Source organism: Phascolarctos cinereus, unplaced genomic scaffold (genome assembly GCF_003287225.1).
Source record: "Phascolarctos cinereus isolate Bilbo 61053 unplaced genomic scaffold, phaCin_HiC Scaffold_2;HRSCAF=192, whole genome shotgun sequence".
Lineage (NCBI taxonomy): Eukaryota > Metazoa > Chordata > Mammalia > Diprotodontia > Phascolarctidae > Phascolarctos > Phascolarctos cinereus.
Window position 1 is genome coordinate 281,570,784 of NW_027555625.1, and position 18,303 is coordinate 281,589,086.

The 18,303-nt window shown below is 47.5% G+C and overlaps 1 protein-coding gene across 8 annotated transcripts in view; it reads right to left on the reverse strand.

Annotated features, from left to right (window-relative positions):
• Positions 1 to 18,303, reverse strand: part of ADCY7 (adenylate cyclase 7) — a 124,436-nt gene that overhangs the window by 9,056 nt on the left and 97,077 nt on the right. For all 8 annotated transcript variants that reach the window (XM_020985151.2, XM_020985149.2, XM_078150077.1 and 5 more), the window contains 11 exons: positions 16,156 to 16,344; positions 14,708 to 14,742; positions 12,995 to 13,078; positions 10,902 to 10,977; positions 9,942 to 10,039; positions 9,206 to 9,290; positions 8,186 to 8,320; positions 6,942 to 7,028; positions 3,786 to 4,000; positions 1,898 to 1,991; positions 1,201 to 1,356 (listed from right to left, as the gene is read on the reverse strand). In XM_020985151.2, coding sequence (XP_020840810.1) covers positions 1,201 to 1,356; positions 1,898 to 1,991; positions 3,786 to 4,000; positions 6,942 to 7,028; positions 8,186 to 8,320; positions 9,206 to 9,290; positions 9,942 to 10,039; positions 10,902 to 10,977; positions 12,995 to 13,078; positions 14,708 to 14,742; positions 16,156 to 16,344 — 1,254 coding nt within the window. The remainder of the gene's footprint in view (positions 1 to 1,200; positions 1,357 to 1,897; positions 1,992 to 3,785; positions 4,001 to 6,941; positions 7,029 to 8,185; positions 8,321 to 9,205; positions 9,291 to 9,941; positions 10,040 to 10,901; positions 10,978 to 12,994; positions 13,079 to 14,707; positions 14,743 to 16,155; positions 16,345 to 18,303) is intronic.

Here is an 18,303-nt window from a genome sequence, read left to right on the forward strand (position 1 = left end):
AAGTAATGATCATAAAGCTCCTTCTGCCTCTGTTTGCTCATCTGTAAAACGGGAACACTGGCTCTGCTTACCTCATATGGTTACAGTAAGGATCAAAGAAGAAAATGTAAAGCATCGGTCACAGTTACAAGTCTCAGGCACTTTTGTTCTCATTGGTATTGTGATTATTAAGCACCATGTGAAACCCCCTGCGGTGGGCACAGAGGAATCCCAAGGTAACACTACCATCTGGCAGCAGGTGAGGCAGCTGTTTGGGGTGGGTGTCCTGGGACCAGGAGGAAGAGCTCTGCTCTTGGGGCCCAAAGACTGCAGTTTAAACCCCTTTGTTAGCTGGGAGACTCTAGGAAAATTGTATCATCTTCGTGAGTCTGGGATCCTCATGCTTAAAATGAAGATGGTAATATCTGCTCTAGCAACACCACAAAACTTCTTTTTCTTCCTTTCTTTTTTTTTTTTGGCAAGGAAAGTACTTTGTAAACCTTAAGGTAGTGCAGAAATGTCAGCTATTCTTAGCAGAAATGGCAATGATGATGATGATGATGATGGCAGCTCTCTTCCTACAAGTACCATGTTCTGAAAGGAGAGCTTTTATTTTCCTCTTTGTGGTGGAGTGGATAGAGTGCAGGCCTTGAAGCCAGCCCTGCTTCTGACACACACTGGCTGGGTGATCTTGGGCATATGACTGAACCTCTCAGTGCTCCACGCAATTCTCTCTGACTAAAAGTTTCAGAGAAGGTGCCTCCCTGCACTGGCAGAGGGAGTCTCCTCACCTGGAAGGATTATTTATGCCAGTGAAATCCCAGGTCCACTGCCTATATCTATCCCGTGTCAAAGCCTTCCTGTGGCCTGTAACCCGGGACATCTGAAGTATGGCCCTTCCAGCCAGGCTTCCCAGAAAGATCATCACTTGGAGAAACAGGGAAGCTGGCAGCTCCCTCCCATCACTTTTCAGCCTCTTGGGTGTCACTGGGGCTCAGGAAAAAAGACAGGGCCACAAGGTTCCTCCATACTGGACAAAAGGCTCCTCTGACTGACAGAAGTGGGATTTGGGTGGGTACACTTGGGAAAATGAGCAGCTCCAGCCTGGTCCTGCAGCTTGTGGACCACCACTGTCAGAGCAAAACCGTCTCAGAAAACCCCCCACAACAAATCTGTAATTCGCCACCAGGTAACTGCTGCCTGCCTCTCCCTGGCCCGTACCTCAGTGAGCTTGTCCCCAATGAAGTGCTCGGCCACGTGGGTAGGAAGGACATTCTCCAACAGCAGATGGTTCACATTCTTCATGGTTTCAAACTCTTCCTGTTCCTTCTTAAATTTGTTCTTCCACAAGTAGTCCAGGCGGTAGTAATAATCGATCTGCAGAAAGGCCCAGGAAACATCACCTTTGGGTTCAATGTACTCCACCCCAGGATCACAGGGAGGTGGGGAGAGAAGACCATTCCGCCCTCAGGGAACCTGGGGAGCGCTTACTCTGATGCAGGGTGAGAAGTGAGTCCCTGCCCACAGAGAGTCCCCAGTCTGAGAAGACAGTGTCCCTCCTCAAAAGATGTCCCCACCACCCATCTGATGGGGAATAAAGGCCACAGACAGTCACATTCACATGAGAAACTGGGACAGAAAAAGGATGGGAGAGAAGGCGCTACTGAGCCACCAATACCCTTTCTAAATGTTTAAAAGAATATGGCTACCCCACAAGGCATACACACACATCTCCAGATGTCAAACATACCAGCACTTTGTCACCAACAATTGGCTAGGGCTGTCCTGCAAGCCCCCCTCCCCACTACTGGAGTCTCCCCTTTTGTATTCCAAATCTGAGGTAACAAGCCCCAGCAATTCTGGGGTGGGGGAGAGGGATAAGGGACATTGATGCATCCTGGGGCTTTGCAAACTGTACCTGTTTTGACAGCAGGATAAGGGTAAAATAAAACAGGATCAGGTAAAAATTGATCATTGTTTTTGGATCTTTCATGAATCGTGAAGTTGAGCCACTGGATATAGGACAGAAAGAAGGAAACAGATATTCATTAAGCGCCTGCCACATAGTAGGCACTATTATTTCATATGATCCTCACAACAATTCCATTTTACAGTTAAAGAAACTGAGGCACAAAGTAGTTAAGTGACTTGCCCAGAATCACACAGCTAGTAAATATCGGAGGCTAGATTTGAACTCAGGTCTTCTTGAGTCCAGGCCTGGCACTCTATCTATTGGGCCACCTAGCTGCCCCCATATATAGCCCCAGACAACTCATGTTTACTCCTTCCGTTTCCTCATATGTAAAATAAGAACTATAAGGCCTCTAAGCTATGCTAAAAAAAAAAACAGGGCTGGGTTAGGGAGGGGTGGGGGGGGTGTATGTGTGTGTGTGTGTATAACTCCACAGAAAAGTTCTGATGTGCTTTATAAATATTCACAGAATCCCCCACCACCAGAGATAGACACACACAAAGCCAGCCAAATTGCAAAACAGATAATTTACACATTTATCACATTCATCTAGTGCTTTAAAGAACAAAAATCCACAAATGTGTTCTTCCCATTTTATAGATAGGGAAAAGTGAGACTCAGCAGAATGATTATCCAAAGTCACCAGGACATTGTCAGAGTTGGGATTCAAACCCAAGTCTCCCAACCCCGCCAAATCCCACATTCTTTCTATTTACTCAGAGACACACAAGCTTAATGTTGATAACAGCTCAATTTCAAGTTCAACAATCCCTGACCCACATACATTCAGCCTGGTTTAGGTTTTAGCCCTTAGGAGGTCAAAGCCTCCTCCCCCAAGAGCTACAGAGCCAGTCCCAGGGAATCCTCTGAAGGCCAACCCCATGGGTACCTCATTCCCAAATCTGGCCTGGATGCATGTATCTAGCATGACAGACATAAGTGGTGTTTTCCCAAGAACTGATATGTAGCCCACTACTACTGCCATTCACCAATTCCCCTGGAAAGCAGGAACCCAGCAGAGTACCAGAAGGCCCTGGGGCCCCAGAAGGCATAGTGGTGGCTACCAAGATGCCCTCCCTGGCCTAGGCTGGAAGTAGGAATATCAGCACCTCCACTCCCTCGCTCACTCCTCCAAATCTATTTGGGTCAAGGGGAGCCCCTGCAGCCCCACCAAAGGGCAAGAGGATGGACGTGAAGGCCTCTGGAAAGACTGGGACTCCACCAGAACCCAGGAAGAAACTTAAAACACTCCACAGGTCTGAGTGCCAGACTGGGAAGTCAGGAAACCCATCCTATCTCTGCCACTTACTAGCTGGGGGAGGCAGCATTAGAATCAATTCTGGATTCAAGTTTCAGCTCTGCAAACACTGGCAAATAACCTCCCCTCTGTCGGCTCCAATTGCCTAGGTTGGACTACATGTTCCCTAAGGCCCTCTCAAGTTTTAAACTTTGCAATTTGGATAATTTGGGGTAAATCCCTTATTCCCTTGTGCTTCAGTTTCCTCATGCATAAAATGGGGAAAATGCCACTCACCACCTTATAGAATTTCACACCCAAGTGAGACTGTGCTTTTAAAAGCAGAAACGATTATACAAATGTATGAATAACAATTTGTGTTATTAATCACTATACTGGTCCAAAAATAGGCTATCCCCAAATGTAGGTGATGCTTTTAAAAATAAAAGCTTCCTTAAAAGAAGAAAGGATTTTTAAAAATCCAGGTAAATGCTGAAAAAAAAAATCACCTCAAATAAAAGGCCTTTGAGGTCTTAGACACACCACATGTGCCCATACATAGATCGAAAGAAGCCAAGAAAGGGAACTTTTTCAAACCTGGATGAACTTTGTGACGTGTTGTTCAGAGTGAAGTTACTGAGCCTGTCCCGATCTGTGCCTAGGAATTCGCTCCAAACCAGAACTGAGTCAGTGTTGAAGATGATGAGATAGACGATGACAGAGGCCGTCAGCATCACCACCTTCAGCTCCAGGCTCATCCGGAGGAACATGGAGCAGGCGATGAAGGCCAGGATACAGCTGTAGGCATAGTACTAGGAGAGGAAAGGAGGGCTCAGGGGCAGGGCTGCCGGAGGCTGCTCTCAGATACAGTGTGCTCAGAACTCTCCACCATCTTGGGACAAATCTTCTCCCCACCCCACCCCCAGCTTATTAGGGCCAGTTCCAATGTCTATCTCTCTTTGATTTGTCTAGATAGTGAATGTGGTCTCTTCTAGAGGACCTGTGATTTCAATTCAGCAAACGCTCCTTAAATGCCTACTATGTACAAAGAATTTTATTAACTGGGAATGCAAAGACAAAACAAAGAGGGGGGAGGGATGCAAAATGCAACAGGTAGACAAAGATAATTTAGGGAAGGGCAGAGCATAAACAAAAGGGGAAAATCAAGAAAGGCTGCCTGTAGGAAGAGACCTGAGCTGAGCCTTGAAGAAGGATCCCAAGAGGTGCGATGTGTGCTAGGCATGGGGGAGAGAGTCCATAACAAGTCACAGAAACAAAAGATGGAAGGCCATGTCCAAGAAAAGCAAACAGGTCAGACTGACTAGAAAGCGAACTGTGTAAAGTGAGGCAAGGGCCACACTGTGAAGGTCTTTAAAACGCCAAGGAGAAGAACTGATATTCTATCCTAGAGTTAACAGAGAGCCACTGAAGGTTCTTGAGCTGGGGAGAGACAAGGTCACACTTGTGCCATAGCAAGGTTATTTTGGCCAACTGGTGGAGGATGGGTTGGGGAGAGGAGAGAGTGGCAGCTGGGAATTTAACTGGGAGGCTGCAGCAACAGGCCAGGTGAGAGGTGTTGAGGGCAGGGGACAAGGAGGGATGGGGGAGGGGTGTGGAAAAAAGGAAAGATGCTAGAGATGTTAGGGAGGCCAAATCAACAAGAATTGAACTGAAGGGGAGGAAGGGTAGAGGAGGATGACTGAGGCAGAAGGGAAACTTAAAACCCCAGCACCAGGACTACGTCAGCCGAGCCTGGGCGGGGTGGAGAGGCGGGTAGGGAACGCAGCACAACAGGGATGTCGAAGCACTGAAACCTCAGGTCCAGTACTGGTTTGTTCCCTCTGCTATTCCATCTCACAGGTCACAAGGACTCAGGAAGGAGCAGGACGAAGCCACAGGCACCATCTATTCCAGGGCCTGGTTGCAATAGACGGGAAGCAGGGGTAATGAGAGTTGGGAATGTTGAGGAATGGGAGGCTAGGGACATTGGAAAAGAAGATGGCGAGTGAGGTACTGAACCTACTGGGGAAGGAAAATTGATCCACAGATAACAGTTATGAGAAAATGAAAATCAGGTCAGGACAGAGTGAACCAAAAGGAGGAGGTGACTGCCGAGTGATGGGAGCTGAGGAAGGATCTGGAATCGGCCTGGGGAGCATGGAGGATGCCCCAGCCCTCCTCCTGGCCCCGTGGGAGAGAAGCCACCAGCCTTTACGAGGAATGGGCTGCTTTAGAGATGCACCAGCAGATGGAAGAAACCTTCCAATGGCATCACAGGATAATCAATCTAAAACCCTGGAGGGTGGCTGGTCTGACCCACTCATGGACAGCTGAGGAAGCTGAGGGATGGAGAGGGCAAGTGAATTCAAACTCAGGTCTTCTGACCAAATCCTGAGCTCTTTCCAGTACAATGCAGGAAGGTTCTCAGAGGACACAGTGGAGGTTCAAGGCAGAGGAGGAGAGCGGCTGCAAGGCCAGGGCTGAGTTTACTATGGAGGCAGGGAGTAGCCTACAGGAGTAGAACAGCGACTGCTGATCCCCTCACAGCTGCGCCTACACTGATCCGGCACCCCACGGGACACCTGGGTACTCAGACCAGGCAGTTCATTTTGAACAGAGTGTGAGGTGGGGGTGAATAAGAGTGGAAATTCAGGGCTAGGAGAGGGAATGAATTGAATAGATGACAGATGCTGGAAGGTGCCATAGGATGGAAAATATCCTCCCCCTCACTGGGGGCCCAGGACAGAGCCTTGGGGGCCACCTAGCACAGCTGAGGGGTGAGAGATGATGTAATCCAGCAAAGAAGAATGAGAAGGAACAGTCACCTAGGCGGGAGGTGAAATCCAGGAGAGCAGCATCATGACAGCCAGCAGAAAGAGTATCCAGGAGGAGAGAGTGACGGTCAATACCGCCAAAAGTTAAAGAGACCTCAAGAAGGGTAAGGACTGAGAAAAGGGCAAGGGAGGGGAATAAGCATTTATTAAATGACGACGAGGCACCAGACTCTGCGCTAAATGCTTTACGGGTATCTCATTTGATTCTCACAACAACCTTGCAAAGTACGTGCTGTTACCATCTCCATTTTACAGTTGAGAAAACTGAGGCAGACAGCAGTTAAGTGACTTGGCCAGCACACTAGCCCACAGCTAGTGTCTGAGGCCAGACATGAACTCAGGTCTTCCTGACTCCAACGGACAGCAAGCACTCTACGTACCCTGACATCTAGCTGCCTATTGGGCTTAGCAACTGAAATGATCGTTCACCGTGGAGACTGCAGTTTCCGATAAAATTGCAAGGGGGTGGAGAGGCAAACAGTGAGGAAATGGAAGCAGTGAATCTAATCAGCTTTTTCTAGAAGTCTGGTTGTGAAGGGGAAGTAAAGTATTGTATCGGACTAACCCTAATTTTGTCAGCAAGTAGCTGCGTGACCACAGGCAAAACAATTCCTCTCCCCAGACCTCAGTTTCCTCCTTTATAAAATGAGGAAACTGACCTACGTGGTCTCTAGGGTCCCTTACAGCTCCAATGTTTTATGTCCTAGGAACTGTTCACCAATGCTGGTATTATCAAAACTGTTTTTAATTATCCATGTCTGTACATTCTGCTTTTGTCCTATGAGTGAGAGCTGATTGTACTTGGCCAAAAATATCGAAAGGCAGCTGAAGGAGCCAGAAGACTGAGCCATGGGGTGTTCAGCTGGGAAATATGGGATCCTGATCCCCATCCGGGGTCCATGACCCAATCGCTACTCACCAGAGGGACGGGACACTGACTATTGGTGATGTTCCCACGGCTCAGCTCAGTGAAGTTCGCACAGAGTTCCCCGGGTGGTGTCAGTAACTGTGGAAGAGAGCAATGCTTTAGGACAGAATCCCTTGTGGGGCCTTAGACTGGTCCTACTTCTGGTTCCTGCTCATACCACAAAGGCCAGGACTATAGATCCTAATGCATTATTCCTTCCTTAACTCTCACTGCGAACTTAAAATCAGACTGGCATAGCGAAAAGGCCCCTTCCTGGACCATGGACTCAAGACCTCTACATTCTAAACCCAGGGTTTCCCATTTTTTCACTATATCACCTAAAACAAGTCACTCCCTCTCTCTGGGTCTCAGTTTCCTCTTTAAAATAATGAGGTTGAGGGGCAGCTAGGTAGTGCAGTGGATAGAGCACTGGCCGTGTTGTCAGGAGGACCTGAGTTCAAATCTGGCCTCAGACATATAACACTTACTAGCTGTATGACTCTGGGCAAATCACTTAACCCCAATTGCCTTGCCAAAAAAAATAAAATAAAATGAGGTTGGACAAGATGGTCTCTAACATCCTATATTCTGAGGTCCCCTGAAGCTCTGACATTCTACTTTCTGTTTTTACATTCTATGGGTCTAAGAACGTCCCTATGAGCCATAGTAGCAGGGGTGTCTTGGGGGATATTTAACTACTGATGAGATGGGGGTGGGGGAAGAAATGTACACAGAACATACTTTTAAGTTTAATTTGCATTATTAGCATTTTCCCCACCGCTTTCTGAAGTCTAGAAAATGAACAAAATAATCTATAAATAAATATATAAATAAAGCCCTGACTTGTAGGTGTAAATGAGAATGCTAAGACTGAAACTTCAATGAGTTCTCAGGAGCCAGTCTGAGCTGCTCTGGCACCCTTCTGCCAAAGCGTGTGTCCAGGGGCAACACAGAAGGGAGGAAACCTGCTCTTACCTTTGCTGACCCTTCCCTGAGGAACAGAAGCAGCCTGAGCCTCTGGAAACCTCAGCCCACAGCCCCACAAGGTAGGATGTCCTCTAGAGAAGCAGACTCTGGCTTCCAGATTTAGGGTCATCTGGCCACAAGCAGGTCCCAGGACTGCTATATTCCCAGGACACATACATGGAGACATTGCTGTCACTGGGAAGGGAAGCTCTGGGCATCAGGCATGGGAGTAAGGTGCTAGACAGAGACTCTAGATGCCTCCAGAGATGGACAGAGCAGACAAGACCTACCAGATTCACAATGGCCACAGTCAGCAGGCTGCCGACGGTCAGGACAGCCAAGGATAGTCTCAACAGCGGCTCTGTCTCCACCTTCTCAGAGATGGTCCTGAGGGCACACAGGCATGACTGCTCCGGGCAGCACTTCTGAGACATGAGCAAAGGGGGAGTCACCCAAAGCCATCAAACATGGAACATCCCCAATGGGGGGAGTGGGGAGGTGGTTAGCAGAGAAGCCTAGATTAGGCAGGAGACTGGGAGAGAGAAAGAGGAAGGAAGAGTTTCTGCCCTCAGGGAGCCTCCAGGTAGAGATAACCCCTCCCCTCAGGGAGCCTATAAGAAAAGCTATAGCTTCCCACCCTGGTTTTCATCTTTTTGAAGAGTCAGCTCGACAAGCATTTGTTAAACACTTAAGGCGTGCCTGGCACTGGGCTAAGAGAAAGGATGTATGCACAGAAAAGCCACGACTATGGAAAGAATCACAGACTTAGACCTGGAAGAGACCTTAGAGGTCAAGTCAAGTCCCTTCATTTTACAGAAGAGGAAACTGAGGCACAGAGAAATTGAATGACTTGGCCCAGTGTCAACACAGCTATTAAGGTCAGAGTAAGGATTTGAACTCAGGTCTTCCTGACTCCAAATCCAGCACTCTATTCAACCTGAGTAGTGTAGAGTGGAGTTAATCAGAGAAAGCTTCTTGGAGGGAAGGAAGGTCAGAGCTACTTTGGGAAGGCAGGGAAGGCTCAGGACAAAAGTGCCTCCTGATGCATGTCCCTGAGGAAGTAGTACATCCAGGACAGAGGGAGGGGCAGGAGGACTGTTCAACCCACGCCCAGCACCAGCCTGCAGGAAGGGGCACTGAATGGAGCCCTGTTCTTTCCTCTGAGCCCCAGACCACATCAGCACAAACCCTCAGCACATGGACAACCACGATGCCACAGTGTTGGACTGCGCCACCCAGAGCCAGTCAGTCAGCACCCAAAGGAAGGAACCACATAGAAAGAATTTAGCAGGAAGGATTCAGACACTCACCAGGAAATCATCAGCAAAACATGCCCCCAAGGCCATCAGTATCACACAGGCCACAATTCCAAAGGAGATTCCCATTTTGGCAGTCCTAAAGCCAAAGACACAAACATGTTGCTGGGGTACCCCTGGGCGACCCGAGAGAGCCTGAACCCTGAGGCTGATATTGAGAGACAGACAAGGCCGCTTCCATCTGTTCTCTCAGGCTAGCCTCTCCCTCCCCAAGTCCAAGCAACGAGAAGCATTTATAACTCAGACATGAGACATGCAAATAATACACATTATTCCTCCAAAATATATGGGTGACTTTGTGTCCGTAACACTTTTCTTTCTGGTCAAGCCCACAAAACGTCCCAGCCCCCAACTCTACCCCACAGCCTTCTCATAAGGCACGGCCAGAACCCTCTGGCCCGAAATAACTTGGTTTTACTTTTTTATTTTTGGGAGGCCTCATGGGGTTTCACACCTAACTCCAGGCCCTATGGGTACTCCCATGCTCCCCTGGGAGTCTAAGATAGGCATAGCCAGAGATGAGATTGGAGTATTGGCCTACAAGTCAGGAGACCCAAGTTCTAGCCAAGGCCCACCACCCACTGGGACTCTGGCCAAGCTCTTTCCTCTTTCTTATAGGTTCTTGGCTTCTTCCTCTATAAAATTAAGTGACTGGATCTGATGACTTCTAAGACCCCTTCTAGCTCTGCCCATTCTAGGGTTCCAGGATCCTCACAGCACCCGAACTTACTTGGGTATCACTAAGGTGTGGATGAGCAAGAGACAAAAGAAGACGAGGCCAGCACAGGCAAAGTAATGACGGACCTTGGGGATGGGCATGGTTCGGTACTGAAAGAGAAGGCCAAGGGATAAAGAGAAATAGGAGAACAGCAGCCTACCCCGCACAGTGGTCAGCCAATCAATAAACACTGATTAGCAAAGAAGGGTACCTTTTGGGGTCCCTTTGTATGAACTAACCCATCCAATCACTCCTACCAATTCCTGAGCAAAGAAACTACAGGGGGACCATCCCACCCAAAGAGTAAAGGATTCAGAACTCCTCTAAGACCAAAGACAGCAACTACTAATATGAAAAAGGAATGACTGAAACAGTAATAGATATAATCCACAAGCCACCTCTGTAGGACTTTGGATTTTGTGCGCTGTAGGTTTAACTTCCTTAGACATAGCATAGAATTAGAGGAAAGGTGACAAAATTTGCAGAGGACATGGGTTCAAATCCAGATTCTGCCACTTACTATGACCTAACACAAGTCACTTAACCTTTCTTTCCTTTCTTGATTTCTTTATCTGTAAAATGAGGGATGAGCTCTGAGGTTTCTTCTGATGGATCCCAATGAGGGCCAGATGGCCATTGGCGATGGAGAACCTCTAAACATGGCCAGTTTCTGCAGTCTTTCTATCGCCTCTGGGGTCCTGCCCCACCCCTCTATTCCACCTCCCCACATCAGTCCTGTGCTCCATTTCCACTGCTTAAGGTGCGACCATTTATCAGGTGGGGGGCTACCTTCTTAATAATAGAATCGAGGCTGGAGGAAGGGGAATGGGGTGGGAGAAGAAGAGAAGAAGCCTGTAAAAACTAAAGAAAGTTCCCTAATGGTAGAAGTTTAGACACTGTGGCCACATAACACAATGGGTCTGAAGTAGGTCCTGTCAAATCATGGCTTCTGGGCTACCAATCCTCACTTACCTCCTTCTCAAAGTTCTTCTCCACAAAGAATGTCCCAATGGTGTAGAAGTCATCAGAATTACCGCAGCAGCAAGGTCTGTGTAAGCACAAGGTGTGGGCATGAACACAGAGCACACGAAAGACTCAGGATGACACATGCACGGTGCTCCAAGCTGGGTAGGACTATGGGGACATGGCTAGAGGCTGGGTTCTGGGGGAGACAGAAGGACTACCGGGGCAGGGGCAGGAAGAGCTGTGGGGTTCAGTTTGGGCTGTGCCATTAACTTCTCCTATAACCTGTGCCATTGCTGTTCGGTCATTTCAGTCACATCCAGCTCTTTGTGACCCCATTTGGGATTTTCTTGGCAGAAATACTGGAGTGGTTTGCCATTTCCTTCTCTAGCTCGTTTTACAGATGAGGAAACTGAGATAAACAGGGTTAAATGACTTACTTACCCAGGTTACATAGCTAGTGTCTGAAGCCGGATTTGAACTCGAGTCTTCCTGACTCCAGGCATGGCTCTCTATCCACTGGGCTACCTAACTGCCCTTATATGTAACCTTAGGCAACTCATTTCCCCTCCCTCAGTTTCTTCATCTGTAAATGGGAGGGTTGAACCACAAGGTCTCTAAGGTTCCTTCCAGCATGAGATCTATGATCCTATGTATTCACTGCCCCTATCCACTTCGATTTCCTACCCACAGAAAATAAAGAGGTCCAACTTGATAATCTCTAATGATTTCTGGCCAGTTTAGTGTTCTATGTGGGTATGAATCTGAAAGCTGCAATATCACACCCATGACAGGCTCAAGAATCATGTGTCAGAGAGGGTTGGGTGGAGGCTGGAAAACAGAAATTAGCAGAGCTGAAGAAAAGAGAATTAGAAAATCTACTATCCACAGTCTCTAGAGTATGTGGGCTTGGCTTCTCCTGACTAAATGGCACCAACTTGCTATTTCCCAAGAGTCAGGATCATGCTTTCATAAGTGATGATATGGAGAGGATGATGATGATGATGATGGCATTAACAGATAGCCTCCTATGTGCCGGGCACAGTACTAAGCATTTTACAATATTATCTTTACAAATATTATCTTATTTGATCCCTGCAACAACACTGGGAGATAGGTGCTATTATTACTTTTTTTTTTAACAGCTGAGGAAACTGAAGCAAATAGAGGTTAAGTGACTTGTTCAAGGTCACACACTTTGTAAATATATAAAGATGGATCTGAACTCTGGTCTTTAAGACTCCAGGCCCAGCACTCTCCCAAGTGCTTGGGTCAGGACTCCAGGAAAAGTTAACTTCATCCCTTCCATGCTCTGTCCCATCAGTCTCAAAATAAAAACAGAAAGTCAATACCAGAGGCAGAAGCACAGGTTCTCAATATACTCAGCTTCACAGGACCTAAAACTGAGCCGTGGAAGAAGAGATGGGAGAAGTGGAAAGTAAGTCAAATTCCTCCTGTACTAAGAAAGGCACTGCACTCTGTCTCCTCCCTGAGGCAGACACAGCCTCCTCCCTGGGGCAGACACAGCCTCCTCCCCTCAACATATGCCCATCCATTCCTAGGTAGGACAGAACCACCTAGGTTGAGCCAGAATCCATTCTTAGATCCAAAAGATGGAGATAAAACAGGCCCCAGAGAAAAGGGAGAAAAGAAAGAAGAAAGATGTCACAAAGGCAGAACACAGAAGAGAGGAAAAGGTGAGAAGAAATTACCACCCAGACTGAAAGGTGAGAATTATCTTCCCTAGAAACAAGAGCTTAGGGCACTAGTTCCAGCCCTAAAATTACTGAGAGAATGTCTCCAGCCCATCGAGATGGCTTGGTGTAGTAGACAATACTGGATTGGGAATCTGGAAGACTGGAGTTCAATTCCCACCTCAGACACTTGACTATATGACCCTGGATGAGTCACTCTATGTCAGTTTCCTCACCTGCCAAACAAGCGAGCTGGACTGGATGGCTTCTAAGATACCTTCTAGCTCTTGATCTGTGAGTATATTTGTGCATTCAAGTTGGGATTCAGTTTTGAAAGGATTTGATTCTAGTGGCCCAGCTATTGAGTTTGCTCCTTTCTGGGAAGGGGGAAATCCATAATTGTCTCACCTGGCCAAGCTGAGCCCTTCAATGGCCAACATCAGCTCTTCATCATAGGTGTCCTCCTCAGCCTTCCCCCTTGGAGACGCATTTCTGAAATGAGACCCAGTCTACTCCTGGTCCTCCCTGGCCAAAGGCACAAGTGAGTGTCCAGAAGGCCCCCTACACCTCCCACCACCAAGTCAGGTAGCCTTGCCCAGCCGTAGAGGGATGAATGAGATGACCTGACAGGTTGGTGTCTCATCTGCCTTGTGGCTTGGGTTTGTTTTGAAGTCAGTAAGGCTTCCTTGGGTTGAACAAAGAGCAAGAAGAGAATGAAAACCACCCACGACTTCCTTAGAAGGCAGGGACTATACCCTACTCCTCTCTGCCACAAGAACCTGGGCTAGGGGACTTGGTCCACAGCAAGCACTCAATTAATTCTCCTGGATATGAGGCCATGGAACGTGTCATTTTCTGGCTGTGTAACCTCAGTGCCTCAGCACAGCATCTGACGTATAGCAGGCACTTAATAAGTCAACACTCTTTGGTTAAAAGACATGCAATGCCTGGTGGCCAGGAATAAATGCTAGAGACCATTGGATCACCAGCAGGGATAGGGCGGCCCCAGTCCTGACCACCTGGAACAGGAGAGAGGAAATGGGGGATATAATCCCTGCCCTCAGAGCTAATGGGAAAGGCTGAAAACATAGTGGAAAAATCCCCACATGCAGAAAAGTATGGTGTTAATTACAGCCATATGTTCTACAACCAACTCTGTCAACATTGCCAAGAGACGATTATATGAGGGCTCTGTATCAGTAATGAGCAGTGGGGGGGGGGGGAGATGGGTCGCTTGCACTGGGAATATTCTAGAATGGTGGGACCTTGGGGAATTAGTCAGGACAAACTTTCCAGAGAGAGTGAGCTGAAAAGTCATATGGATAGGAGAAAGAATACTGGCCTCAGGGGTTAAAAGCCCCAAGTTTAAGCCCTACCTCCCGCATAACTAACTGAGTTGTGGCAGGAGTCGAACCCACTGACTCAAGAGCCAAGGGACTTGGATTCAAATCCTGCCTCTGATGTTTCTTCTCTGCATTAACCTTAATCTTCTCTGCGCCCGTTTCCTCATTGGTACAATTGAGGGTGTTGGGCTCCCTAGCATTTAAAGTCCCTTCCAGCTCTAAACCTTTGATTCCGTGATCTAGCTACTTAAAGGAATACACTAGTGACCCTGAGGCTCAATTTTCTCAATCTACAAAAATGCACCACATTCCTCTTTTGGGGCCTCATTGTGGCAAGGAGGTAACCCTGAGCTCTCAAAAACTCTGCCAGCAAATCACAAAATGATGGCAGGTCCTACTGAGCTGAAAAACATTCTAGCGCAGGCTCAGCGATTCAACCTGTGTGTCTGGCACCCAAGGACCAGGCAGGAGCATCACCAGAAGGCTGGCCACCAAGCATGGTGACATTTTGTTGACCTGAGCAGCTCACAAAGATCACCTACGGAATACAGGTAGGTATCTTGTGTAATCTGTGCTGAAAGGAGGGATCACCACACTGACAAAATCACAGGGCCTTGAAGGGCCACTGATGTTGAATTAGGAAAATGCACTGCCTCCTTCTTAAGGCCTTTGGAAGGGAAGCGCTTTGGAAAGTTCAGTGCTAACAGAAGGCAGCCAGTATTTGGAAGACAGGGGAGGGCTCAGCCTGGCAGAGAGAAGAAGTGAGAATTAAACATACCTATCTGCATCCCTGTGACGCCGTAAGGGGATTGTCTAAAAGGAGGCAAGAAATCAAAACTGAAAATGGTTTCACAACATGGTGATAACATGCCACATCCTGAAAGGTAAGCAAGCCAGGGATGATCTGAGCTGCCCTGTGAAACCCAGACAGCATCCCCCATCCCCATGAACCAAGAATTTAACAAGTAAAATGAAAAAACACCCAAGGTGGGGTAGGAGAAACAAAGTCTTCAAACATACCCTATACCTCCTCCATTGCCACAGAGGGTCATCCAAAAACCACAGGGGCCCAAGACAATGAGACTGGCACCACTATGATGAGGACTCAGCCTCTGCTAAGTCCAACTTCCCTGGATAAGCCAACCCACTCCTACCCCAACTAGCATGAACAGCACCAGATTGTGATGTCTGCAGACATTCAAGTTTGGGTTCGGTGACTCACTTGGGCAGCCTCTGAGCCTCAGTTTACTCATCTCTAAGAGAAGATGATGTATATCTGCCCTCCCACAATCCCAGACTGTCGTGAGTATCTAATGAGATCTCAGGTGCAATAACACCATAACTGGAAAAGCACCAAAGAAATGTGAAGTGAGTAAGGAACCAGCTCCCTCTGAGGATGACCAGGCATCAGCACCCAAAACCCCCCATGTCCCACCCATTGGGTTAGCATTGCACCCTGGGCCCAGAAAAAGCATGAGGCAGTGTCAGCAATAGTACTAGAATGTAAAATGAAATGTCCAGATAAATATTTCAAAGCAAATCACTGAACGTTATTAGCAATACTGCCAACTTTGCACTTCCTCATGTGATCTCCACTGGGAGATAAGCTCTGGCACAGGAGGGACCAGTTTTTCATGTTAGTCTTTGAATTCCCAGGACCTAGTACAGTATCTAGTACCTTGCTGACAGGGGCTTACTAAATGCTTTAATTGAATTATTTCATTTGACCTTCATGTCATGTCCATGAGGTAGTGAAGGCAAGAATTATCCTCTTCGTGCTAAAGGTGGGGAACCTGGAGTTCAAAGCTCAAGTCACACCTTCTGCAGGAGGCCTTTCTGGTTCCCTACTCTCCCCTCCAACCTCCCCACCACTATTGCCTTCACCTCTCAGATTCCCATCTATCTACTCTGTATATGTTTTGTATGTACTGAGTTATTCACATGGTATCTCTCCAATTAGAAGGCATGGCATTTGAGGGCAGAGACCCTGTTGCCTTTCTTTGTATCCCCAATGTATGGCACAGCGAGCACTTAATAAATGTTTGATGAGACTGGCCAACTTGGTAGAGTTAGAATTAGAACTCAGAACTCCTGGCTCTTTGTCCCATGGTTCTTCTCAGCACACCACACCATAGCATCTCCCCAGAAGTCATATGGCAGGCCACCAGTTGCACAGATGCCAAGTCTTTGGGTTTTGGTAAAAAGGGGATGTCAGAGGGGTCTCACCTTTGGTCGCTTCACTTTGGGGATGAGGATGTCAGTGCTTAGACTCTCCCTGTGATTGAGAGACGCAAAGGGCCGGGCTGCTCCCCAAGACTCCAGGTATCGGGTCATTCGGACAGAGGCCCTCATTTTCAGGGCATCATTGGCTCTTGGCTTTGAGAGGTGCTGGCTGGGTGGTTGCTGTTGCCGGGCCTGAAAATGCAAGAATAAAACCATGCCACTCAAGAAGAATGACTGTAAAGGTCATTGACAAAGAAAAACTAATAAAGATTCTCACAGTCTTCAATCATGACCTTACAGGAGTCTGGGGTGTCCTGAAGAACTCACAGAAGGCCAAGTTCAGCCCCTCCTTTGAGCACCAGCATCAAGCCATATCCTCTCCAGGATGGCTGATGTGAGGAATTTATTTCCAGATGCTATAAATCTCCTGCAGCATCCTCCCTGAGCCTGGACAATGACCTCTGGAGCCTGTGAATAAATAACTGCCTCCTCCCCCCTCCCTTGACTCTGGACATACTCAAAACCACATGGAGAAGAAGGTGAACCCAGAGGAAGGAATGGCGCTCAAAGAGGTCAAGATTCACTGCACCCTTCCAACATGTTCCCTGCACAGATGTTGGAATGAGGCATCTCAGGACTCGGATTCCATAAAGTTCTTCCCTTCCACAGAAGGTGGGAGGAAGGGACTGGGGAGGGGGGAGGGAGGGAGCTGGGAGGCAGCAGGAAAAAGGGTCACAAGACAGAAAAGAGGAAAGCAGACCCCTATATTAAACTGACCGCATTGTGCTTCCTTCAGACTTAGGCGGGGTGACTGGAGGGGACCCAGCTGACAGAACCACTCCCAAACACCAGATTTACCTTTTGGTTTCATATTTAAGAGGGTTTGTTTTATGCCATTTGCTGTAAACAATAATCATAGCAAAAAGTTTATCACGACTTTCATTGTTAATCAGTCAATCAACGAGCATTTATTTTATTGAGCGCTTACTATGCTAAATGTTGGAGATATGCCAAGAGGCAGACGCAATGCCCCTGCCTTTGCACACAGTCTAATGGGGGGAATGGAGTGCAAATAGCTATATATAAGCTATGAATACATAGAATATACATGTGGATGTATGCAAATGAAAAGAATCTCTGAGGGTGGGAGGGGAGACCCAGGAAAGGCCTCCTGCAGAAGGTAGACCTGAGTTGAGTCTTGAAGGAAGCCAGAAGGTGGCAGAGCATTCCAAGCACTGGAGAAAGCCAGGGAAATCAAGTCACGTGAACAAGCATTTATTAAGTGCCTAGGATGTGCCAGGCATTGTGCTAAGCATTGGAATTTCCAAAATAATATATATATATTTTTTAAAGCACGATGCTAAATGCTGGAGATGCAACAAAAGACAAACACAATGTTCCTGCCTTCAAGGCGCTCGTAGTCTGACAGGGGACACAGCAGGTAAACTGCACGAGCAAGATACAGACAGGTTAACATGAAGATAACGTGACAGGGAAGGCAGTAAGATCAAAGGAGACTAAGAAAGACTTCTTGGAGAAGGCAAGCTTTAGTGGAGACCTGAGGAAAGCCAGGAGGCAGAGATGAGGAGCAAGAGAATTCCAGGAACGAGGGACAGGGAAACGGGGGACAGTCAAGGACAGGGAATGCTACATTCATGGAACATTAAGCATCAAAGGTCACTGGATGGTATAGTACAGGGAGGGAAGTAAAGAGGAGAAAGGCAGGAAGATGCCGCCTGTAAGAGGCTTTGAATGCCAAGCAGAAAACTTCATATTGGGTCCTGGAGGTGACAGAAAACCACTGGAGTTTACTGAACCAGGGAAGTGACACGGACAGACTTGTATTTGAGGAAAATCAATCTGGCAGCAGAGTAGAAGATGGATTAGAGGGAAGAGGGACTTGAAACCAAGAGGCCATTAGAAGACTATGGCATGAATGGATAATTTTGATTATATTAAATTGAAAAGTTTTTGCACAAACAAAGCCAGTGCAACCAAGATTAGGAGGGAAGCAGAAAACTGGGAAAGAATTTTTATAACCAGTGTCTCTGATAAGGGCCTCATTTCCAACATATGTAGAGAACTAAGTCAAATTTATCAGAATACAAGTCATTTGGGGCAGTGAGATGGTGCAGTGGATAGAGCACCAGC